Source organism: Falco naumanni, chromosome 8 (genome assembly GCF_017639655.2).
Source record: "Falco naumanni isolate bFalNau1 chromosome 8, bFalNau1.pat, whole genome shotgun sequence".
Taxonomy (NCBI): Eukaryota; Metazoa; Chordata; class Aves; order Falconiformes; family Falconidae; genus Falco; species Falco naumanni.
This window is the reverse complement of record NC_054061.1, coordinates 26,483,794-26,509,313: the sequence shown is the minus strand read 5'-3', so window position 1 is coordinate 26,509,313 and position 25,520 is coordinate 26,483,794. Positions and strand designations below refer to the sequence as shown.

General features: G+C 40.2%; 1 protein-coding gene across 15 annotated transcripts in view; it reads right to left on the bottom strand.

Moving 5' to 3' along the window:
• The window catches only part of GTDC1 (glycosyltransferase like domain containing 1), a 184,418-nt gene that overhangs the window by 23,198 nt on the left and 135,700 nt on the right, over nt 1–25,520 (bottom strand). For all 15 annotated transcript variants that reach the window (XR_005829238.1, XR_005829239.1, XM_040603000.1 and 12 more), the window contains one exon: nt 13,740–14,099. Coding sequence is in view for 13 of the 15 variants with exons in the window: in XM_040603000.1 (XP_040458934.1) it covers nt 13,740–14,099 (360 nt within the window). In the remaining 2 variants the exon portion in view is untranslated. The remainder of the gene's footprint in view (nt 1–13,739; nt 14,100–25,520) is intronic.

The following is a 25,520-nucleotide window of genomic DNA, read 5'->3' as shown; positions in this document are numbered from 1 at the left end:
AAAATGATGGCATATCCAAACCCAGCGGGAAAAAGATAAATACAGGGGAAAATAGAAGAGAAAAGGGAAAAGACATAGGCTTGAGAAAAATGAAAGAACACAGTAAAATCAGACTTGGCGATAGAGAGAAGCTGCAGAGAGCACTGGAGTGCGCTATTGGTGATAGAAAAAAAACAAACAACCTAAACACAGTAAAGATATAAATTAGGAAGCAAAAATAAAACTGCATGGTAATTAAAGGAGGAGAACCAAAAAGGAGGAGAATAAGGAAGGCAAAGGCACACGGTGGCGCAAGCAGGGAAGCACGGTGTGGTGAGGATGGAGAACAAAAGCACCGCGGAGGAAAAGGTGGAAAATTTGCGCAATCCCTTGTAAAAATTGACATTTTTGAAAGAATGCACGTGAAGACAAGCACAGGCAGTCACTGCTGCTGCGAGGCGGGCGCTGCCCCTCTGTCACACCTCCAGCCAGGAGCTGGAAGGTGCCTTTATCCCAGGAACGTTCCTCATTTGGGGGATAACAGCAGGAACTTGAGGTCCCGTACTGCTCTGACTGATACAGTACAGACTTGGGGAGGGTGATGAAGGATGCCACAGGCTGATAAGAGACCTCATATGACATCAGCCTCCTGTTGACCCTGTATCTGTCCAGGGCATTCTCCAGAAGTGAACAGCCGCACATGAATGAATGGCACGGCCCTTGCGTGCGCACTGCCGAACTCAACGCGGGGCTCCATTTCATGTCAGACCTCACTGAAACACCGCTATTGGGGATTTTTTTCACCACATTATACTATTCACCATAGCACATATCGATATTTTACATGCGATCTTGAGCTCAGAAACATCTGAATATAGGTTTATTATCATCCAATACTGTTAGAAAGTAGCCGTGCAGTCACAAAAAAATAAGCCTGGCCTTCAAAGCCAAGAATTGCAGAGTTCTGGTCTTTTCCTGACACTGATTTCCCACGAGACGGCTCTGCCTAGGTTTCCCCATCTGTAAGGTACAGTTTTACAGAAGCTTTCATTTACAGAAATGTGGTGAGGATCGGAGTTAGTAAATACTTCAGGAAGATAATATTCTTCCTAAAGTAAGAGGAATTGTGTTACAAGCCTATTCGATATATCACATGATATACATTCTTGTAATTATTTTCACGGAGGACAGAGGACTTTCCTAAACCATATTACTTTAATATACATTTTCTATGTCAAGACTGGGGGGGGGGACAACAACAACAACAAAAAAATTAAAATTCTAATACCAAGTTCCTGGTAACAAAGCTCATGATAACTGCAAAAGAAGAAATATTACTGCCAGGAAAGAGCTATTAGAAAAGAAATGGGAAAAAGAAATAACTATGAAAATGCAAACATGAAGGAAAAGCTAATTGCTTTCCATTTATTCAATTTATCACAGTATTTTTCCATCTTTTTACATTTCCAAAATGAGGTAGAGGTAGACTGTAAATATGTAGTTAAGTCCAATGAGTTTTCTTTTTCAGCTGATACGCTTACAAAATGTCTTTGCTGTAATTGTGCCTCTAAACATTGTCTGGCATCATCAGCATCAAAAGTTACCACAATATCTAATACCCCCTCGGTTAATAGAAAATGGAGTCAAGTAGAAGAAAATGTTTTTGCCTAAGTGTCACTGAAAAAGCACCCTACAGAATAAATTCCAGCTAGCAATTTCGAGGTCCTACAAGCTAAAAAGGTCTCAATCCTTGCTTGTGCTGGCAAAACACACCTCCACAAGCCAAGGAATTTTAAAAAATGGCACTAGAGAGGCAAAAAGCAGCCAAACAGGTCTGGCAAATACAGTGTTTTATTTTCTATTATAGCCCATGACGTATTTACAGTGAGGAGTGTGTATTTTACCTTCTGATTTTTTTCAAATTGCTGGCCTAAGAAAAATGGGTGGCATTTTGCTTTACGCTGGAAAAGCATTTTCTCCTATCTTGTGTTATCTAGAAGAGATTCATAAAAAAAAGAACCTTGGGAGTTTATTGTTTAGATTCTTCTTCTCCCCTCACAATTCATGAAGCAAAAACTCAAAATAAAATATTGTGCATTCTCGAACCAAAGAAACCTCAGGATCAGCATCAGTCATTGAGCCTCCTGCTTATTTCCTAAAGAGAGATTAACCTTTGAAGACAAAGACCGGCGTTTGGTCTCAGTTACCTTGGTGTAAAAATCAATGTGCTTTCACTCAATGCCTTTTTATTTCTTTTATTCCAATTTGGCGAACCTAGCTTTTCACAAGTCTAGGATTCAGATAAAAAACATTTCAGTCAAATTTGCAACACAATCCAGTAACTGCTATGGACTACCCCACACAGCTTCTTTAAAAAATAAAATAAAATAAAATAAAATAAATAAAACAAAATAAAACAAAAAAACGCAAAATAAAATAAAATAAAATAAAACTTCCTTTTGTGTTCCAAAGGTAACGTTAACAAATGGTTTCCTGTTGTCAGGAGGAGAGACAAAATAATCTGAGTGACCCTGACAGCCCTAATAACCATACACAATATATCCTATTCCAATTCAACATACTACAAAAAAAGTCGTGTCGTGGTAATAATAGATGAATATTCATGATGAATTATCATGAATATGATATTAAGTGGATAAAAATCGACTCAGGTGGTTCCCTGGAAGAACAGAAGAAGAATCAAATATACATTACTACACATTTTATTTGCCTGGGAATGGCAATCCCCCCATATCCAAGACCCTGCGGCCCCTCTGTGATTTCCACGGTGGACTCACATCACCAAACAACAACTACTTAAAATACTCCACCAGCTACCCTGCCTAGGTCAAAACGTCAGTCCTGGGCCTTAGTGAGTAACATGAGAGGAATTAGCTCAGGTACGTAGGATAACTCCTCCTTTTTGGAGTTGCGAAGCTGTCATCTCCACGGCTGAAGCTCCTAAGCAGCAACTTCCTTGGCACCAAGACCAAGGCTTCAAACTCGTTATTCAACAAGATTAAAGTAACTACTACACATCGCGCTGCTTTCAGAATAAGGAGTCAACTCATTTCGTTGAGTCAGGTTTTGCAGATATACAACTGAGAAAAAGCGGAGATCAGAGGATAATGGAAGAAAAAAAAGGATGAAAACATGGAGAAAAGGAGAGCAGGGGAGAAGGAGGGAAAGAGAGAAGAAAGTCAAACAGTTGCAGTGTGGTTAGAAGAGGAAACCAATTAAAATAAGCTTTGAAGAAATACACCTAACCCTCCTAGCACTGATGAAAATAAGGAGGAATATTAGATCACTTGCTTATGAAGCATTTGATTTTCGTCTCTTAGAGGGTGTCCACCTCCTTTGGTCAGGGTTGCTGCGAATTACAAGGGGGCTGGTAGCACTGTGTGTTAAGCTTCACTGGGACTTCTTATTACAAAACCTCTTCTGTCCTTGCTTATGCTGTTTCCCAAGACTGAGGCTATCTTGCACTATCATCTTCTAGAAAAGTTCTGCCAGAAGTTTTCCAGAACATCCAAAGAACAAGATTTAAAAAAAAACCAAAAACAAAACACTTCCTAGTAAAACTGCAAAATGTATCTTGCATATATTAAATTTCAAATAAGCCTCTGTTTTATGTATTTTGTCTCTTTGGTTTAGAGTAAGAACTGAATATACGGATGCGTTTGATTTTGAGTCAAAGATAGGGGTTTTGTTGCGTGTGTTGAAAGTCTTCCTAAAAATGTAGCTAAGCCTTTGAGAAAATTCCTTTTGTGCTGGTCACTGAAAGGTCCACGTGTCTTGGGCGCACCTTAGGCTAAAGCTGAGTGAGACATTCCTAACATCACAGGTCAGGCTGCCAAAACCAGGCAGGATCTAACATCTGAACTGAAAGAACAGATCTCGCCTGCACTTTCAATGATTCCTCTGTCTTCAGAATAAAATTACTGGACTTTGCAGAATAAAGAACTGTTTTATATGCATTGAAAATAGGGAACAACAAGAAAACGGAAGATTTGGTTAAGAAAATAAAGCAGTGTAAGAGATGGGTTGAAGAGGCAGAAAGCGGTAATGGCAGTGTGTGCTTTTCCAGTTTGACTAAAACTCTTAGATGTGGACCAGAAAAACGCAGAGGACAAATAAGATCTGATCAATACAATCAGCTATGCAAGAATCGCATGGCAAAGCAATCCTGACCTGAGTGAAGAAGTAAAGAGCATGGGGAAAATATACAACACGAGGCCAGCTCATACGCGGCAAAATGTGAAACCAGTATAACAGACCAAGAGGACAACACAGTCAAGCTGGGCAACAGGGCTTAGGAGAAAATGGGACCAAGGTGAGGTAGAAGGTCCCTTGCACAGGCAGGGAGTGTAATGACGCAGACAGAGAAAGGCTGAGAAACTAAAGAAGAGCAAGATGCAAATTGGCTGCACAAGGAGACTACACCCGAGAAGATGCCCGAGGAACTGAGCCTGGCAGAGACACAAGAAAGAGGTCTGAAAGAGAAAGGTCCAGACCAGCTTGGGTAAATGGAGCAGGAAAGGCATTTCACGGTGACAGGAGCCTCGAGAGGACTCCTTAGTCCCACCAGCTCACATGCGTTTCTGCCCAAAGACCTGGGTTTCACAGTCGTACAGACACCATAAAACGAGTTCCCCATCATGGAAAAAGGGAGAGCCAAGCTCACTGGAGCTTTCATGGCAAACTAGGATACATCTATCCCAAACTTCAACAATCTTCAAATGCCCAGGTGATGCAGCTGTAGCCTTACAGTAACTCAAAATCAGTTTTTCAGCCGTGGCCGAAGCATTTATTGTAACAGGCTTTGGAAGACAGCCCTGAAGTGGTTGCTCTGCAAGCGTCTGGAGAGCAGAGAGGGAATGAAGGAGGAAGGTTTCTGCACGGGATATTTGAAGCAGAATCTTGATGCTATTTAACTTTTTCCCTTATATTTAAGAAAACAGATGCAAATGGTGCAAAACCATTCCACGGAGTGGAAACCACTGGCAGGCTTGAATTTTACTTATCAGTAGCAGTGCTCTCACTCATACCGTGGTTTCCTACGTGGAGGCCAGGGAAGATGCTGCTTCAGCCTTGACTTTACAGGAGTGGAAAAAGGCGTTACACCAAATTGCTCAAAATGCGATGAGAAGCAGAATTGGGCCACAAAGCTTACAGTAGAGTGCTTAGTAGAAGTGAAAGCACTAAGTGTATTTGGGGAAACAGTGAGTAAAAATATAAGTTTTATTTTAGTAAGATCCTGTTTTGCCCTATTAAGTTCTCCAGTATCAGAATGAAGTCTGCTAAAAGTTAGTAAATAAAGGCTTTCAGGAGAGCTTTATTAAATCACTTGTGACTTATCAAGTTAAAACTCCCACACAGATATCTTAATAAAACTTTCAGAGAATATATTTAATTTTCCTGGAAATCAGAACCCAATTACTAAGTACAGGAGTTACTGTCGGCTACACCACTGATCAGCTTTCTGTAAATAGAATATTTACCAACAACTTCAATTACTTCTCTAAAGTTTCGGTTTCTGAAGGTCAAATAACTATGTAACTGCTTAATAAAGAAGCAAAGAAGTACCTCTAAATATCTCCAAGCTCTGATGGGCTTATATTCTGCTCCTTAGGTGAGGTATTAGCAAAGCTTATTTATTTTCATTTCCAAGGCTTTTATTTGCTCATTCCCTTGTGGTAAAGCTGATTTCCATGATGATTCCCTTCTTAATTTTAATACCCTTTTTACTCATCATATAGACCTAAGAATTTTCCATAAAATAATGAAACCCTTCCAAAGGAAATGAAGACAACTAGGAGAGGAAAGTAAACTACAGCTTACTTTTTTTTTTTTTTCTTTTTTCAATTAATTGATCCACAGTCACATGCATATATGAAAGATTTTTTTTAATGAAAGGAAAATAAGGTTAATTAACATAAAACCCCTTACTCCTTGAGATGTTGAATTTTGTATTTTATCCATGCTGCCTTAAGTGCCTTGATTTCCCAGTAATGACCTAGTTCTCCTAATGAGTAACATTAACCCCTGGCTGTAGCTGTCCAGGACTTAATTGTCAACTGGAGCTGAAATAGGAGAGTTTGCCGATCAGCAGGTATGTGGTATATTAACTCATGTCATTTCAGACCCTAATAAATAAATCTGTTGCTAAGGCAACAGGAAGATCAGCTGTATCACTTTTTTCTATCCATCCACCCCTCCACCCCACCCCCCTTTTTAAAGGAAACTGCCTTTCACACGGAGCTTTTAAAAAAGGAAATTAACTAAATGTAACCGTAATGAGAAGACATATCGTCTCTCATCTCAGAAATGTATCTACATCAATGAAAAAAGGCATTCAAAAAGAAGACTGCTTTCTACTGTGACCAGGGTAACTGAAATTATTTCCCTCAACTGATGGAATGCAATTTGAAGTATGCATCTGAGCGAAAATGGATCGCAAAATATTTTAGCTCTTTGTATTTCGGAGATAGTTCCCCACTCCGTGAGTACACTGCTGATGCCAACAGAGCAAACTGCTTCAACTATGAATCAGGAACCCAGGCAACTGGAACCGTAGGAAAACAAATACCACTCCAACCCAAATACCTTCACTATCCTCTGTGACTATTTCAGCATGATTGGCAGACATGCAATCTTTTGGAAAGCTAAAAAATACCCCATTTTTGGCTCATCAGATTCACCTGGTAATGAAAATATAAGTCCCTGACTTAAACATAGATGTCTTTGCTCCTCCCTGTCCCACAGAGGCAGCTACCTGCTTCTTGCCCTGGAAAAGCAAGAGGAAGCTGAGGCAACACAAATACATCTTGAAGACACACGTGATCTGGTGAGTAAAAGCTGGCAACTCACCTTCTGCCTCCATTTCTCTACCTCTAAGCTTGGATCCTGAATACTCCTGTTTGAGACCAACAGATTCTAGATCTTCTAGAGAGGTAAAGCATACACAAGTGTAGGCAGAACATCCATTTTTGTGTTCCGCAAGGTTTGGGAGGAAGATCTGGCTACTCTTTGTCTGGGGATGATGCACTGCTGAGGTCCCTCAGCACCCCACAGGTCAATGTCACAGCCCTCACTTAATTCTTGCCCTTCTATCACAGGATGTATTTGTCTTAAAATTTTCAAAATTGATTTACATTTAGTTTGGGACTACAGGACAGTTGTTCTGAATCTCTAGTTACCCAGATCTCGATCAGAGATCAGGTAGGAAGGGAACTGAAGAGAGGTTCATAAAGCTAATTATCGCCCCTGGAACACTTACTATAAGCTCTGCCCATACTATAAACAATGAAAAAAAACCCACAAAAAAACCTACTCAAAATTGTATCTGGCTTTTTAGCTGAAGAATACAGAGGTGATACAAAGCATCTTTTTTGCCATTATCAGAATGAAGGGATGTTTTCTTCTCTGGACTATCAACTTCTTATAGACTTTGAGAAAATATGCTATATAAACGATGGAAAAAGTGATGCTGAGATGTCCACTGTAGCAGAACTTTTGCATCTGAGAGGTCTTCATGACATGGTGAATATTTCTACAAGCTCTTAAAAACACTGGATCAAGGAACAGTGCATCTTCCACTGGAAGGGTTCAATACCCCACACCCCCAGCTGAGGGAAGAAATGTCAAGGTTAGACTTCACTGAAGGAACCAACAAAAGCCAGATAGTTCCAAACTGCCCTTCCAGCTAACATCGAAATTGGAACGCCTCACAGTATTTCATTAACTTTCTTATTTGCTACTTATAAAAAACCAGTATCTGCCCTCAAACTTAACTCCAGCTTGCAGGAAAGGGAAGTCAGACTATTTTCCTTTTGCTCCAAGGTGCTCAAGAATTGATGGTGTCAACTTCTACTTAATCAGACGTCTCTGCATATGCTTTCGTGGCCCTGGTTCATTCACCACGTGTCATCTGTACTGCAGCCCTGGTGACTGCTGTTTTCTTTGGGAGTATTAGATCACTTTTCTTAGACCCTTCTAAAAAGTTTCCGTTTTGAAATTGTATTTTACATCCTATGGGCTTTTTATCGTATACGGGACCTTTTAGTTAAGGCTGTACAAACACTTGCATTTTAAGCCTTTGTTTCAGTCTGTCATGTCTACCCACCACTTTCACCTTTTTGGATTACATTTCCCAGGATCAGTTGCTTTTCAAAGATGAGGTTTCCCTGCAGGCGCACACTCCCCATTTAGCGTGGATCTGGAGCCCAACTCTCCACTGCTTTCCCGTGCAAAGGGGCAAAACAGACCCAGCCAGCTGTGCCTTCCCTGGAACGGGGGATCCACTTTCCTTTGACAACATCCAGCCTCTGCCCTCCTCACATGACACAGCATAGAGTGGCCAGCTGGCAGGGTGGAGTAGGACCACGGTCCTTCTACACGCTCTCTGCACGCTGTTTACTAAATTGAGGATGCCTGTTGAGGCCAACAGCATTTATGGGTACTCCGAGGTGATTTGTAGATGGAGCACCCACTCTTCCACCTTTTACTGTCCTGCCATACCTGCATCTTGATGGGGTAAACCTTGGTCCAAAATATTCCACAATGTGAGGAAAATATGGCTGAGGTGCAGATTCACTGCATTCTCCAATGTCTCTGCATGAAATAGTGTTGAATTCTGAATTCAAAGGCAAACATGACTACACAAATGCTGTATTGCACTGCAAACGTGACTAGGTGCAACTATTAAAAAAATGCATTTCCAGGCTCTTCTCCCTCCAGCTTGTAGAGAAGTTGTGCTCAGCTCACTGATGGAGAGCGCCGCTCACAGAAGGCACTGCCTGGGACAAGCCCTTTCCAAGGACTTGCTCCTCAGTGGAGGTGACCAGGTCCTCACGGTGGGCAGCCACAAGTTCGTACAGCACACGGTGATGACAAAACCACCTTTTCTCCACGGACTCATTTCTTTGTGAGACTCGACATTAAAAACAGGCAACCAGACACGGCGCTATCTCCGTACACACCATTCTCCCTGAGACCATTAATCTTCAGATAATTTTTGCAATCTAGATTTTTTCTTCTGAATTTTCTCATCGCAACTTCCACCGCTGTTCCTCCCACTCCCATATCTCCAGCCCCATGTCCTTCCCCACACTCTTGTCACACGCTGGTACATACGACACAAGATAACAGGCTTATCTGATCTTCCATGTGAATTGATAGCAGCTATTTGTTTGCATCTGTGTGCAAATTCTCGCAGATTCCCCGTGTGATCTTTTATCACACCCATACAATTAGGGGAAGAAGAATTGATTTCTGACAACTTTCTCTTATCAAGTCTTTAACTGCTGAGATGATATAGCACACATGGGCAAAAAGTAAAAAACCATAAGGCTCGGGTAAATGCCTTGAGTTAAAAGAAGCACTACAGGTCTTCTCCATGAAAGAGAGAAGTAAAGAACCTCCAATCTTTCTAATTACATACGTGTCACCTGGATGACATGACTGTGGTTGGGGGTACAGCAGGTTTGCAGTTTCACACATCCACTGTCACGCTCAGGTGCGGAAGGAGCTGAGGAACATGCTGGTGCACCCCAATTACAGCAAAAATAGCTTTGGTACATGTCCGCCGCCTTGCCACAGGGCAGTGAGAGGGATCATGTACACATATCAATGCTGACGGGCTAGTTTCTGGGGGGGGAAGAGGAGGATCGTGCCCCACCAGTCACAGCCATCTCAATATACTCATCCTTCACCAAACAGATGTTTTATCACCTTGCAATGAAAACCTATGGGACACTACAAAGTTCTGACCAAACGTAGGAACTTTGTCCACCAACCACCAGAATTTTTCTCTCCGTTTCCAGCAAAGCCCCTCTGCACAAAGGGCAGAGTAATTCCTTGGCTAGAAAGCATCTCAGAAACCCATTGCAGCCTGCTATCCGGACCCTCGGCCATAAGTCATTTCTATTAGCAGTGCCCTGCTATAGATGTTTATAACAAAACGTTAAAGACTTGGTGAGAAAGGAGAAAAATTACTCTGTGGAGAACCTAGCAACTGTGCTAAAATACCATCAGTTATTTATCTGCTGTCGGCAGAGGTTGCACACTGTAATCCTCGGCAGGCTTGGATCAGCGGGGATGGGGAGCCGGGGCAGGGGCTGTTCACATGCAAAGACATTTACAGCAAGAACGTGTCTGCTAGAGAATGGTGTTTTCGATTCTGATGCATTTCCAAGTGGGCAGGGCCTACGTTGGGTTGACAGCGGGAGAGGCGTTGGGGCTAACGCCATGTTTTAGGGCGCTGCAGTCCCCGCGAAGCGCTAATGCAGTGAGCTCAGCATCACTTCGTTTGGAGAGGGTTTCTGTAACAACAGCACGACTTCACAAAGATTATTATTTTTTTTTATGGTTTAGCCGAAAGGGTTTTTTGTTAGGTGAAGGGAAACACAGGAACATTAAAAAAAAAAAATAAATCTTCCTTCTTTCCCCCCCTGCCCCCCAAAAAAAATGTAAAACACATGTAAATCATCAGGGTAGACAATGGTCATTAAGTATTATTGTATAGGACAGTATCTGCGAGCGCTTTGTGCTGGAATACAAGCAGGATACCACTGCCAATGTTTTACAGACAGAAACCCCACTGCACATTACAACACTTGGCTAAAATTAGTCCGTTTTACGAAGAGGCTCACGCTAGGCCTAAGAAGGGGATGCTTTTAACTGCTGATGCCTGAATAAGGCGTGAGATGCCTTCACCTCCAATAAGGCAATGAACGCTTATTTTTGGCTACGCTGCCTCATGAAGGGGCTGCTTCCAGGCCCTTGTTTTCACCTGTCCCACCCAGGCTATGAGCTGAGGAGGCTTGGCTGTTTGGTGAATGTTAAACTAGCACCCTTCATTTTCTAATTCATATTCCTCATTTACAAAGAAACTGTTTTTTTTATGACTGAATTTACATAAATCAGTTGCTAAAGCATCCTAACACTAAAGGGTAGGAGTTCAGCCCGGAAGATTTGCATGCAGCATCCTCAGACGAAGGCAGGCGCTTTCGATTTCCATCGAGAGCCTTGCTGCGCTGGAACTCTAATGGGCTTAGAACAGTAAATTTTGAAGAAACTGATTGCTGCCCCCGTAGCTAGTAAATGCCTGCCTGGACCCAGTGGCATTTGAAAAAAGTGTTTTATCATAAAATTATCCCAGCAGAGTCCATTCTGCAAGATAACATCATCATCATCATCATCATCAGTACTCCATGCAGGACCCAACAGCTCTGGCACAATATTGCCAGTCATTTATCTGTTGTCAGCACAGGTTACACACTGTAATCCTTGACTGCCTCGGAATTAGAATGTCTTTGATGTCCCCACAAGAGTTTTTTGCCCGAAGGCTTTACCAATGCTCGGCGGCTCAGTGTTTATTCCTCGTAATCTTCCTCTCATCTCCAGGCTAGCAGTGACAGATGGTTATGGGCACACAATAGTATTAAGAGTTTGATATTTATTTTTTTCCTTTTTTTTTTTTTTTTTTCTTTTTTTTTATGCTGTGCTCTCTGTACAACAAATAGCTATCAGACGCGGGCCAGAGAGCTGACATGGCTCGCTTAGGTAATGGCAAACAAACAGCTCGGGTTGATGCTTTCTGTCATTTTCCCTGCTAACCCTGCTTGTTTTCATTGTATACTCTCAAAGGTAAACTATATTAACCTTATAGACTGTTATTAAAAAGATATATCTATATGAGCATAAAGTGCTTTTCTTTTCTCTTTTTCTTACTCTTTTGATTATGAAAGTAATACTGCTGACATATTGAACAAATATCGAATGTCAACATAAATTTTTAGTGTGTGATAATATTCCCCTTCATATAGCTGTGTGTCAGGCGGGAACCCATGGATGATGCATAGCAGTAAATAACCCAAACAAAATTAGTTCTCTTGTCAGCTTCTACCTTGTATGTCCCCAGGCATCAGTAAAATTGACTGCACGCTAGATTTTCAAAATTAGCCCTAATGTTAGCTGTGTGTCTGGCAACCTCCAAGTTTCCAATGTTCTACTATATTACCCGTAAGGATGAATGTGTTACTTTTATATTTTGGCATTTGCTCTTGCTGATGCGGCTTTTTTTTCTCTCTTCTCCAAATTAAAAATAATTTAGCTTTAACAATAAGTATGTGCACGAACACAATGCTGCATCTCTTTAAGCAACTAACTTTAGGCAATTAAATTAAATTAAAGCAAAAATATACACAGAAAGAAAAGGAATTATTCAATTTAATATTGTTGATTTTATTACTTAGCTTTGTGCTGGTTTATGCAAACTACTGAATAAAACAGAAAATATTTTCTTTTTCTTTACTCTGCTCTTTTTGAATGCAGCATTTGGAACAATTCAGGTTAGCATTCAAAAATAAAAACCAGGAGAAAAAAAAAAACAAAGACCAAACCAGCTCAGCATCGTAAAACTTTTTATAACTGGCCATCTTCAAAGTACGCATTTTTAAAATGCAGTCTTAAGCGAAGGGGGATAAAATTCTTCAAAAAATAAAATCGACACTAAGCTTCGTATACTTTCCACACCAAATGAAAACATGCAGTATCTCTCCCTTCGACGCACTAAATGTTAAAATAACCTATGAGAACACAGAGCATTTCAGCGTTAGCAGGGAAACATGATTAAAAATAAATGTGGCTCCCCAAGAAAGGCTGTGTCGGAAGTGTGAAGTTGATTAAACAAATCCAAAGACAGATTCCAAATCAACTTCCAATCCCTAAATTTTATGTTCAGACATTTAGAGTCAAAGATGAAAATCCCTTTAGGTACCAGATGCTGCAGATCATCTGGGAGAGCTTCTGGAGTTTTAATGTGCTGGAAGTCAAATCCCCCGCAAAGGCGATTTGCCCCGTCGGTGCGGTGTACTTATTGCTTCACCTGAAAACAGTTGCTCTCGGAAAATCTGACCTACTGATCGACCCAGCATCTCTGCAATAAACAGACTATAATCTGTGGATGAAGTGAACTCTAATCAGGCCACATGCAGATTAAACAAACTGCGAGGAATAAAAACTAGATTAAAATGTTCGTGCCCAATACCGGAAGATTATCAGGACATTTTACGTCTTTAAATCCTAATTTATGTAGGAGTCAAGCTAAAGTTTATATGTTTTTAGCGATTAGGGGGCATGGTAGATTTTCGTCCGCTGCAGAGAAGATTCGGAGATCAGGTATTTGTGCTGGCAGTTGGAAAAAATATTGTTTCACTGTTAATACATTCAAACAGGCTTTCTATTTATGTAACGCTGAAAGGGTGGTTTAAAAATGCAGACAGGGGGTTAACATCAGCTGTCCAGCGTCACCATGTATCTTTACACTTAATCACTTGCATCAAAGTAATTAAGATAATTTAAATAACATTAGATATTAATTGTCATCTGTGGCTTGCTTTATACGAAAAAGAGAGTATACAGAATTATGCTTGTCATTTCAGCAGCAGGGGAATCTTTTTCTTGGGCGAAAAAAAGACAAATCATTTCCATCAATGGTTAAATGTCTGGTTAGCATTACAGAACTAGGTATATTCAAAAAAATTATTCTCAATAATCAGATGTTAGTGACGTCTCTTTTTCCTCTACGCATGTGTTCAATAAGATGCTAAGTGACATGTCTTTCTCCTCTACATCTGTGTCCAGTGTCGGTATGTGTTTAAGAAATTATTTTACACTTGACAAAGTCACAAGAAAGGGATCAAACCAAATTCATAAATCTTTTGAAGGTACAGTATTTGGATTTGTTCACTACTTACCACCTGTGAGGCCAGGCAATGTGTAAAGGTCTTTGCTGATAGTCCGGTCCACTCAGGATATGAGAGAGGTTAAAAGTCAGATGTTCCTTATCTTCTTCTTGACAAGGATTTGCACTTTCTGACACTTCAGACGTGTTCAATCTCGCTGGCACTGTTAATGGGGAAGGCAGCCCCTCGTGCTGTGTGGTATAAAGTCCAGGCTGGGCTTCACAAAGTCCAGACTCACAATGTGTGTTGCTGTTTTTCATTAAAGCGCTGCTCTTCTGCTGGCCGGGCAGACCCTCCGCGTGATAAGCATCTCCATTTCTTTTAACACCAATTACCTTTTCCAAATGGGCAAGCTTATGTTCTGGCATGAACCTGTTAGGAAAAAGAAGAAGAAAAATATTTACCAGAAGAATATCAGAAAATTTACCAGTTTCACCTGGTAAATGTTAATTAATTTACAGAAAATGGGAAGATGAAATGTGGCTGGTATTTTACATCCATCCAAACAACAACTCCACTAGCATTCAGTAAATGATACGCTTTATATGTATTTTAGTGAATATGGTACCTGTGAAATAAAATCACAGGTTCACTGGCTGAGAAGCCAAAGGTCTCCACTGAACCACATCGCTGCTAACGGTACATCCATTGACAGCAAGAACAAAACTATTTGTCTGCTAAAATAAAATAAAGCAAACACCTCTGAGAAGCAAAAAGGCAATTCTGCCAGGAAAATCTTGGCTTTTTTTGCCGGGACTACAGCTAAGACTGGTAGCAAATGCGAAACACAGTGGTGTTCAACCTACCGTGAGTCTATTCTGTCCAGGCTTGAGCCCAGCAAGTTGCTTCATTACAGGTCAATGAAAGCCAACTGATAACATGGGCCAAACACATACCACAACATGGAAGTGAGTCTTCTTACCCAGCTAGCCTTGCCTGGTTTCTGTAATGACTGACTGAAAAAATTAACCACAAATTCAAAAAAAAAAGAACCCCACAGCTAGGAGAACAGGATTGAGTTGTCCAACCCTTCGTAGGAGGAAAACAACCACTTCTGTGTTTTTCCACAAGTGTGAATAATGAACGCTAAGGTGGGGAAACTGAGGCAGACCTACTCACGACCTTCCTGAGGTACCACAGACAGCAGCAGATGCCACTGGCTCTCCCATCTGATGTTCAGGATGCAAAAAAACCTCCACAACAGGATGCATTTGCACATTTATATCGAGGCCACTGAACTCATTTCCGTAATAGATGAAATGTATCTTTTTATGCAGATCTGCTTTTACTGTTTGATTTTAAATAGTAATGAATTACAGTCTTTGCCCAAGAAACACTCAAGTGAAGCTCCTTCATTCAACCATGACTCTTCTAAATTAACATGGAGAGGACTACATGCACGGCCACCACGGGATCCTCACTCTAAACGCCTCCCTGTACCTCAAGTTAATTTACCCAAATATTATTTACTTACATGCCTTTCAGTGTGATTATGCCTCTCCTAGATAAGTAGAGACATTTAAATTTTCCGTTTCCTTTTAATTTCCAAATGTTTACACACTACAGTCTGTTTATTGAACTGTTTACTAAAGTCAACGCTTGCTCCACTTTATTAACCTCCTCCACAGTTCTTCTGAGTTTTACTCCACCACAGCTCATTTCTGGGTTGTGCACAAACCACTTCCTTCCCTCTTTGGCAAAGCAAATATTCCCGAACACCAGAATCAACCACTTCACCCTGCAGTGGAGCACCTTTCAACAGAAACACGCCCTTCTCCTTCCAAATCACTACCCAAATACACATGCACACACAACGCGAGCTTTACTGTCGTTGTGCTCTTGACTAATTGCTTTGAGGATTTTTCTCCAAACCCCCACATCCCCTTCCCAAAGTTGGTGCGCTGTGTAACTATTTCATGTAACGTGTATCCTTTGATTTAGCTTGCCGTCCCTTGGCATATTCTTTTCACATTCATCTACACTAAGCTGCATTTTCAAGCCACTGACCAAATCACCTACAAGATCTACCTTTTTTCCACCGCTCGCCATCATTCATTGGAGCTGCTTCTGTAGATAAAACCTAAAAAAGTTCAATCACATTCAGGACCTCATCCAAACCCATTACCTACGTCACAAACAAGACAGGTTCCCAAATGAGCCTGAGTTAAACCATTCCCATCTCAGGAACTTCGCCACCCTCAGATTCTCAGAGCATAGAAATACTAATTCAGTGTGGCCGGAACTCCATACATGTATGTTATGAACATTTTGATAGTCTAAGCTGAATTATAGACCTAAAACTGCCTGGTGGTGGCTCCTCTGAAGTACGGATACATCTCCGTGAGGATATACTTCTATATATTTATGCATGGAAAAGGGAGGAACAGGTTAAGGGATGTGCCCTAAACCACCAAATCTGTGACTGAATTGATACGACTGATTTACCAAACCAAATTTAACGAACAGATTTTGAAAAATCACTGCCATTAAGAAGAACTGCTTGACATATGAGAGGTCGGACTACCTAAGCAGGCTGTATCCCCCTGGCTGTCTTTAATCTCCTGGCCAAGCACCCTCTCAAGGCACCATTTCTGTTTCTGAAGAGGTTTTCTTCTTAGTTTTCAGCCCTTATAAATCTGATCCGTCACTGCAGAATTTCTAATAATATTAGATAAAACTTCACCGATCTTTCTCTGGAATAAACTATTTAATATCCTTTATTTAAGACATGTGTGGGCAATCAATTCCATGGTATTTACTTGTATTACACACACAGTATTCATCATCTTGACAATTTTTTAAAGTTTTAGAACACCATTTCACTTAACAGTTTAAAAAAAAAAAAGATTTATTTGATGGTTAACTTTGGAACAAGTTATCTGCATTAACTTCCATTGTTTTGGCATAAAGTAGTTCTGTATATTTTACTAACAACAGCGGAGACATGATAAAGGATGTAGGCAGGGAGCCATACACAGCTCTTGCTGCAACCCACAGCGTTCGTCTAACAGCATTAATTTTTTGGACTTTGATTGGAAGACGTCTCTGTGCTCAGCCACTCGGATTTTGCTAAGTACAACCATGGATAAAACCTTGTACCTGACTATAACAATTGTAACTGTGGAAAGACCATTGTAAATCATATGTAGTATAAACTTGTCCATATGATTGGAATGATATAATGGATACTGTAGTCCCTAACCACTAGCTAATGTTCTTTATGACACTCAAATAAATGACCTGAAAATAAACTAATAACACCACGAAATCTTCTAAACCGGTTCATGTGCATTTCCCAAAAGCATGCTGGAGAAACACAACGTCTAGTTAGCACATTTTTGTGTTTACATTTTCTCCAGAACATTTCTGCTCCAGCTATTCTGTTTTTCCTCTTCCAGGCTCACATTAATTCTCCTTTTCTGCCACCTTCCAGACAATCATCTCTCCAACTAGTATCTGCTCAGATCTCGATTGTTTAGTAACATCAACAGCTTGTGGGACTTCTATGTCACCAGCCACGAGTCTATAACCTGGAGATAAAACAAGTGCTCCAGTGTTTTATTTGGAGCCAGTACCTACCCCTGCACAGCTCATCAGGTTTTTTAAGTCCTTGCCTAAATTTCAGAAGACACAACCTCTGAGAGGCTGGTTATGGAATAGCAGAGCTGGGGAAGGAGCAGACACAGGGATAAGGAAGAAATTTTTCATGAGGGCAGTGAAACACGGGAGCAGGTTGCCCAATGAGGTGGTAGATGCCCCATCCCTGGAAACATTTAAGGCCAGGTTGGACGAGGCTCTGAGCAACCTGGTCTAGTTGGAGATGTCCCTGCTTATTGCAGGGGTTGGGCTAGATGGCCTTTCAAGGTCCCTTCCCACCCAAACTATTCTATGATTCTAAAAAACAAGCTAGAGAGCCACTGCAGCAGGTAGGTAGGGCTTGGCTATTGAGAAGGATGCACCAGCTCTCTCAGTCTTAGTTAGGGCACACACTAGGCACATTAGAAAAATGCCACAGCATTCTATTTGTAATACGGGAGAAGGAATTTATTGTTATGATTAACTTGTGGGAGTGAAATCTTCTACATGTGAAACTTTCCAGAAAAAATTACCAGCGAAGCATACAAACATGAACACTTTCAACAGATTCCACAAGGTACTGTCCCTTATATTTAAAAAAAAACTGGAAAATGTTTTACTTGTATGCGCAACTCATATATATTTAAACACTGAAAGTTCAGAACAAATAGTGAGAGACTTAGATATCTAATTTTAGTATCACGACTTGTTTCCAAAACTTTCCAAGCTGTTAAGTCTTTTATTTATTCAGATTTTTGAGGATCTCTGATACGTTTAACAGTCAATTTTAAAACTTTATGAAGACTTCAAAAACAGTAAGCCTTGAAAACGTTCCCTTTTTGCATACTGGGTATAGATGTTTAGTTAGAAAGATGGGTTAAAAATTAAAAGTAGTAAATATATAATGAAAATCCCATATACTACAAGTCAGAGTTTTAATCTAAATATTTGCTAATTTGAATAACTGTTTTTTTCAAACTCCTCAATCTATGTATTATGTATTTTCTTTTCATTTATGCCATGAAACCCCACTCCGAGGAAACCCATGTATTTTTCCTTGAATCAGACATGTGCATTTTCCCCAGCTCTTTCATGCCATCATGTTACATGGTGTGTTTTTTCACAGCGCTTTACTTGCCCTAATGAAAAATTACTTATGGGAATTGTTTTCCTTTTCAAGGCATCAAGAGTCACATTGTGCACCATTTTATTAACAACAATAACAAAAAAAAAAAAAAAAAAGATGGAAGGGCCATGATGTCACTGCTCAATGAACAGAAACCACATTAGAAAGACTAACTGGAGTGCTGGTTTAGGTTACATCAAATTATCTGGGCAAGTTCTGTACACTGTAAACTTTGAATAGGTTTGAACAGTCGCTCTTGATAAGCAAGGATAATTGTTAAGAATGAATATAAACTAAAGAAAAAAAAAAGGAATCTGAATTCATAAAAACTGGCCCTTCTGTAACCGTAGTTACATTTGGAAGCAAAGTTAAAGATGGTTCTGAAAGTGAAGTGGGTTTTTACTTTTTTTTGTTGTTGTTGTTATAATGTTGCCATTAATATGTTTTGAATAACAAAGGGAGACAGTCATAATCAGATATATTGGAAACCTCCCCCAGGCCTTGGAGCTGGAGCTCACACATTTTAGAGCTGCTGCGTTTCCTTCGTCACTGCCACACCGTCACAGCGTAACTTACACTTTAACCAACTCATGGCCTGAGAATCCCCTTTGTCTGTCTTTAAACACAATCACCACTGCCTCTTTGCCAACTGTAACATCTTCAGTAGAATTGATGTGACCTGAAGCAGCTCTGGAGAGCTGTGATCCCAATACCTGGAGCCCATTTGGCTTAGAATGGTTGCAATGGACAAGCACTTCTGTCCTTCGCAATAACTAGGAAATTCCACTTTCTTACTTTCTGCTTCCTTGACTTGATCCTGTTCCCATGCTGAATTTGCTCCCCCAGTTACTACAAATACATGCAAAACGATACAACCATGCACACATATGACTGGCCAAGCTGTACAAATATCAAAGCTGTGTGGGTATCTCTGAGCTTTTTCAAAAGTCAGAATTTTGTCCACACTCTTTTCTAAGGGAAAAAGAAGGAAAAAAAAAAAAAAGGCAAATAAGAAAGGTTATGAAAGCAATTCTTTGGAGGCCAAACTGGAATAGGCAGCAACTATGTTTTTATACTTATATATAAATTTATACACTTATATATTTAATGTTTTGGATTACCTGACAGCAGAAAACCCAATGTTTTTATATTTACCTACTTATGGAAAGATTGCAACAAATGACAAAACTGGGAGACTAGCCTCAGTTCAGCAATTTTTTTCTCTTTTTTTCTCTGCAACTACTGTCACATTTTGCTCTACAGCAAAAAAGAGTTGCTGAGTGTGTTCAGGTGTCCTGAAGCTGTGCTACAGTTCAAACCGAAAAGCTCAAAAGAAGATTCCTAATATTTAGGGAATTTGATATTAGGGTTTACTGAAGTTGTCACATACTTTTGGGGATCTAATTTCACTTTCTGATCTTTAGCAATAGTTGTAATTCATTCAGAAGAAGGAAGAGATTACTTGTCAGCAGTAATCTCTAACACAGATAATGCCATATAAATATTAGGGGCTTATAAGCATGGACAAGGATTAGGAGCAAAGAGAGAGAACAAAAAGAAAACTGAACTGAGCCAAGATTAAGCACTGGGAAGGGCATGACAAAAGAAAATTAAAGATCTGGGACTCAGCTTGTCTTCCCATGGTACAATACACATTTTCCTGAGTAGAATAAGTAGGGTTTACACCGATTTCCCTGTTTGCAAACTACAAGATACAGAAGTATGAAATATTATTTGAGACATGATTGTTACCTTCTCTCAACTATCTTCTCTCTTCCCTGACATGGAGCAATACAGACTAGACTCTGGGAATTGCAGAGTCTGGACAATCTCTGGTCCAACCTCGTGCTCGAAGCCCATCCAGTTGGACCAGGTTGCTCAGAGCCTCATCCAGTCCAGTTTTAACCATCATCAAAGGCCAAGGATGGAGTTTCACACTCAGACACTAAGTGTGTGAGAGGTGCTGCAGCTAGCAGCTTGCAGGAAGGTCTACAAAGGGAAAAACACCACAGGAAAGAGCTGAAGCTGACAGCAGCAGCAGGACGTCTTCCTTCCTAATACTCATCTCCTGGCCAGAGAGAGAGAAGAACTGGTATGCAATCCATACCAAAAGATGCACCAGGAAAGGGATATCATGAGATCTGACTTCTTTCCGACAAACCAGTCAAAACACTGCTGTTTTAGCAACAAATTAGCTGAATGCAACAACCTTTGTCACTCCAGCAGTGTGCCTGATCAGCCCACAGGATCCAGAGATGCTCTGGGAGAAGAGAGGCTGCATCCAGCTCAACTGCAGGTGGTTGGTTTTGACTCAAGTGGTAACTTGGTCGGTTGGAGCTGGGAAGGAAGATGAGACAAGGCAGGAGAGGAGAGGTGTCAGCAGTACAGAGTAGAAGAGAAACAAGATAATTCTCAGATTCCTCAAACCTTAACTTCCACCTGTTTTCCCAAATAATCTCTGAGCAAAATCCCTCAATATCTAGTATCCGTATCTGACATTGCCACAAATCCCCACTTTTACTTAGCATTTACACTTTTCCTCCCGATCTAGTTTCACTCTGATTCAACACTCCGATTAGTTTATTCTTCACGATGACGTATCTGTACCTCAATCTAAGAAGGATAGTCAACCTGACCTCCACCTTCCCCTTCAGTATTACATTGGAGCTTCTAACACTAAGATCACCGCTCAAGATGCGCTGTAAAGTCTGCATCCTAGATAACCAGGATTTTAACTAAAGCATTTTACAACCATTACTCCCAAAATACATAACAAGATACTACCTTCCAAAACACAAGCCCACAGTGAAACTACCAAAAAAGGACCAAAGGCCGGTAAAACTACTCCAAAACAAATCTATGCCCGAAAGTCTAAGCTTTCCTGGTTTGGGGTCCTCCATGCTGCTGCTGCTGTTGGACATCATTCCAGCCCTAAGCACGTCTAGCCTAATCCATTACTTGTGGAATTATCCCATTTTGTTACATATTTATTCCTGACAAACGACTTCAACAATATCTTAGGTGCTCTAGGTTAGCAAAAAAACCCCCAAAACCAAACAACAAAAACCCAATGCAAAACAGATAGTGATTATTCTGCATTTTGATAGCAGAGGGGAGACTCTGGACCCACTTAAGTCAAAGGCAAAGCTCCCTTCCACTTCAGGTGAGACTGAGTTTGACCCTAAATATATTATTTCTGAATTTACACCTTCCAATTCCCTGAAATCTTTTAACAATGTATGCAAGAATCTGTGCAGTTATAATTTCTAAGAACATCATTCTCAACAAATGAAATGGTGATAATTTAAAAACTCCTCAGTAAGATGGTAATGAACTACAATACATATTTTATAACACAGATGAAAATAACTTATGCATTATTTTGCACAAGATATGAAAACATGAATTAATTGATAGTTTAGGAAAAAAAAAAGTAATTTTCTCTATAATTAAACATCATGACTGTGTAGAGCTGCTGCACCAACACTGCAAGGTAACAGACACAGTTTTGGAGCCCTAAGAGTCCCCTTGATAACAACTGCCAGAAATTTAGAAATTGTTGACTTCAGTTCTGCTTCTGCAGAAGTTCAAAAGAATGAATTACACTATGGGGAAAAAAGTTAGGCTTCTGAGAATTGCAAGTTTTTTAAGAATCCTAAAGGATTGGTCCTGTTTATTAGTGCTTACTTAAACAGAAAAAAACCTGCTCAGCTCTCCAGTGCTTATTTAGAAAATGCAAATTTCATATACAGCTCCAGACAATACAGTATCCCTTCTTGCTCAACAGAATTGGAAATGGGTGTTTGAAAACTGATACCACTCCTTAAATCATCTTGTCTTTTTTTTTTTTTTTTTTTTTTTTTTTAATTAAAACTAATACCAGGATCCTGTAACATATAATTTCCTGTTTTGTGGAAATACTTCTAATCAGGATATATGGAATGGATGTCCCCTTTAAACAGGCTGTTTTGCAACATACGCAATGCAGAAGGGAGTGCTATCATAACACTTCAATAGTTAAGTGACTTTATGAGAAAAATACTTCCAAATGTTTCCTAAAACCTTCCAAACCGCACCAAAGAACATTATCGTAATATTATGTTTCCCTATGGCCTCCAATATTTAAACTTGCTATTCTCGAAATGATACTTGGATGAAAAATATAAGTTTATGTAATGTATAAATTGTTCCTAGAAGAAAAGCTGCCTTTAGAATTACTCTGTATAGATGTCAGATATTTTACATTTTCAATAGCCTTTCTGTATTAATTGAACAAATAGTATGCTAGTGCTTTGGGCTGCACGTGAACAGCCTGTATTTTAAAACTGAACAGTCACTGTGTGATCTTATTCATAGCAAATACTGAAAACAATAACTGTCCTAACCGATTACATATCAAGTTACCCTTAATAGATATCCATATTTCTTGCACGGTATACATAATCCATATAAACTGTGTACCATATATCAATACCATATTCCAGCGAATCCACCATCAAAGAGTTCGTTTATAGTAGGTTTTCATTTGACTCGGGGTTGTAATGTTCTGTGCAAGCATAAGCTAACCATTTCAGTGATTTTGCCAGCAAGCTGCTTTTTGGCAGATTATTGGCAGTACATATTGGCAACAAACTAGTGCAACTAAGCCCTTCTTATAACTTACAGGTAAATAATGATTTTAATAAATTTATGTAAAATGTTCCACTTGCTCACATCTGGTTTTGATAAGTCACTCGACCACGCAAATCCAAACTTCTGTGTGTTTCTCAAGAAAACACATATTTCACCTGCATTATTTAACACTTTCTCAGGTACCCCAAGAAATAAAGAAACAACGAAGTCTACCTCCACTTAAAGGCTTAACTGAAGAAACTTTTACCTGACAAAGCTAGAGAAATTAATTGAAAATAGTAATTGGAGGCACACAAAAATCTAAAACACGTTTTGTCATCAGTATAACATTCAAATAAGAAAAACACAGGGCGGCTGCAGAGCTAGCACAGCCACAGTCAGAGCAGATGTCCGGTCAACTGCCGCGGGCGCTGAGGACCGCGGGGTAATGCCAAGACCTGACCTCCATTTGACAATGTGTTACGGTACCAGATTTACCTGCACTTTTTTTGCACTACAACTGAAGTTTACCTGGGTACGCATCTGTGTCTCACCTAAGCGGTGTGTTTTAGAGGCAACTCTTGAATTTTAATGCCAACTTTGCTAGTGGGTCAGTGCCTCGTTGTTCAAACGCTAAAAGTCTCTCTCCACCTCTAGAACAAGAACGGCAGCATCTCTCTGCCCTAGAAAGATCATCTTTTTGCGAGAAGGCTCTAAAAATGTTATTACTACTAGTAGCAGTGTCGTTACAGAGGGGGGAAAAAAGGAAACCCCAAACCCCTGGACTCCCTTTCTCTGCTATAAATCAGTATGACAGAAGATCACTGATCATCTGCCTTTCAGCATCCACATACCAGAAGGCTCCTCGGAGAGGTTGCACCTCCAAATCACGTAAAAAACACATGTGGTGCGTTGCTGAGCTACCTATGATATTAAAGACACACCGAGAAAAGAAATATTCATCTTTCTGCTGGAAAAAGGAGAAAACAGCCTCAATAAAACCAGCACCGTTACCCTTATGTGCTGAGTTACCAGCTTGGTGACATATATCTACAGGATGGACAACAGGAGGGATGGTGCCTACCTGGTAAGGAGATACAGGCTTGTGAACACCTTGAGCTGTCACCTGCTCTGCAGCAGGACATGGCCATCTCGAACATTACTGCAGTAGCTATATTTAAAAAAATATAAAATAATAAGATCAGAAACCTCAGAGATGCAAAGAGCTTGACCGTGACTGCTCAGCCCAATGCCTTGTTTCTACAGCTCCATTGTTCATATAGATACACCTGCCGTGACCATGAAGAGCAGTACTCCCAGTATGGTACTTCGAGATTTCTGATGAAATAGGTCAAAAAAGTGAAAGAAAGACCAGCACATGAGAATTTAAAGGCAAACGGAAAAAACCCAAAGCATTTAATGACACCAAGGAGAAGCTTCTTCAGCATCTCCCTCCTTCTATGGCCAAGCCACCACTTCTCAGGACACCAGCTCCCCAACCTGCCACGCCCTACGTGGTGACAACCACTGCCAGGTGCCCCAGTGCTCCTCATGCCTTTCACCCCAGTGCTGGGAGTAACACCGTCAGCCCGTTCCATGCGGAACCGTAACGAAGGGAGGCAATGTACTTTAAAAGGTTTTACATAGCCAATGCCCATGGCTGTTCCTCTGGGGGATACATCTCAACGTTCTATCAAATAATTTCTTTAAACGCAACCTATAACAAAGAGGGAACAATTATTAAGCATCAGATTTTATTTGTGTCCAATTCAGCCTAGAATTTGCTTGCTGGTTTCGAGCATTTATTCTTTATGGAGTCAGCAGTTTAGGATTTTGTAAGGCTTGGCAACATGGTTAAAACCCTGTGAATTCTTGTTGAGATCTATTGGACGTGCTGGTAAAACTCGCTGTTGCTATTGCAGACTTGCTTTTAATTTGATCTGTTTCAAGGATTCGGTATCCTTCCAGCACGTTAGAAACCTAAGGGCATATATTTGTATTGTTTAAAGGCAGGAAATTCTGTGAACTGAAATGAGAACATATCCCTTTTGCCTTTATGGACTTTTGTTATTTTCTCTTCCTTTTGGGGTTTTGGAAACAGAACCAGTGAAAGCTGAAAGTTTGAACAATAGCAAATTACTTTCAAGGAAAAAAAAAGTAAAATACTGAGCATACTTTTGTAACTTTATTCATACACTTTGTATATATGTAAATTGGACTTATCAAGGCATCAGAAAACACTATTTGCAGCAGGGCCTAGGACTGCAACAGGATCATACTGTTTCTGTCATAAAAGACGTGGACTTTGCTGGTTTACTTTATTATTATTCCTTTACTACCTTGTATTAGCTTGTACCCCACTGACTTCATGACAGAGCCAATTCGTTTCATGCTAACCACAGAACTAGGGCAATCACATTTTTATTGTAAGGAGAAAAACTATCAATTTTTATCACTCTTTTCACTTGAACTCCTTGTCC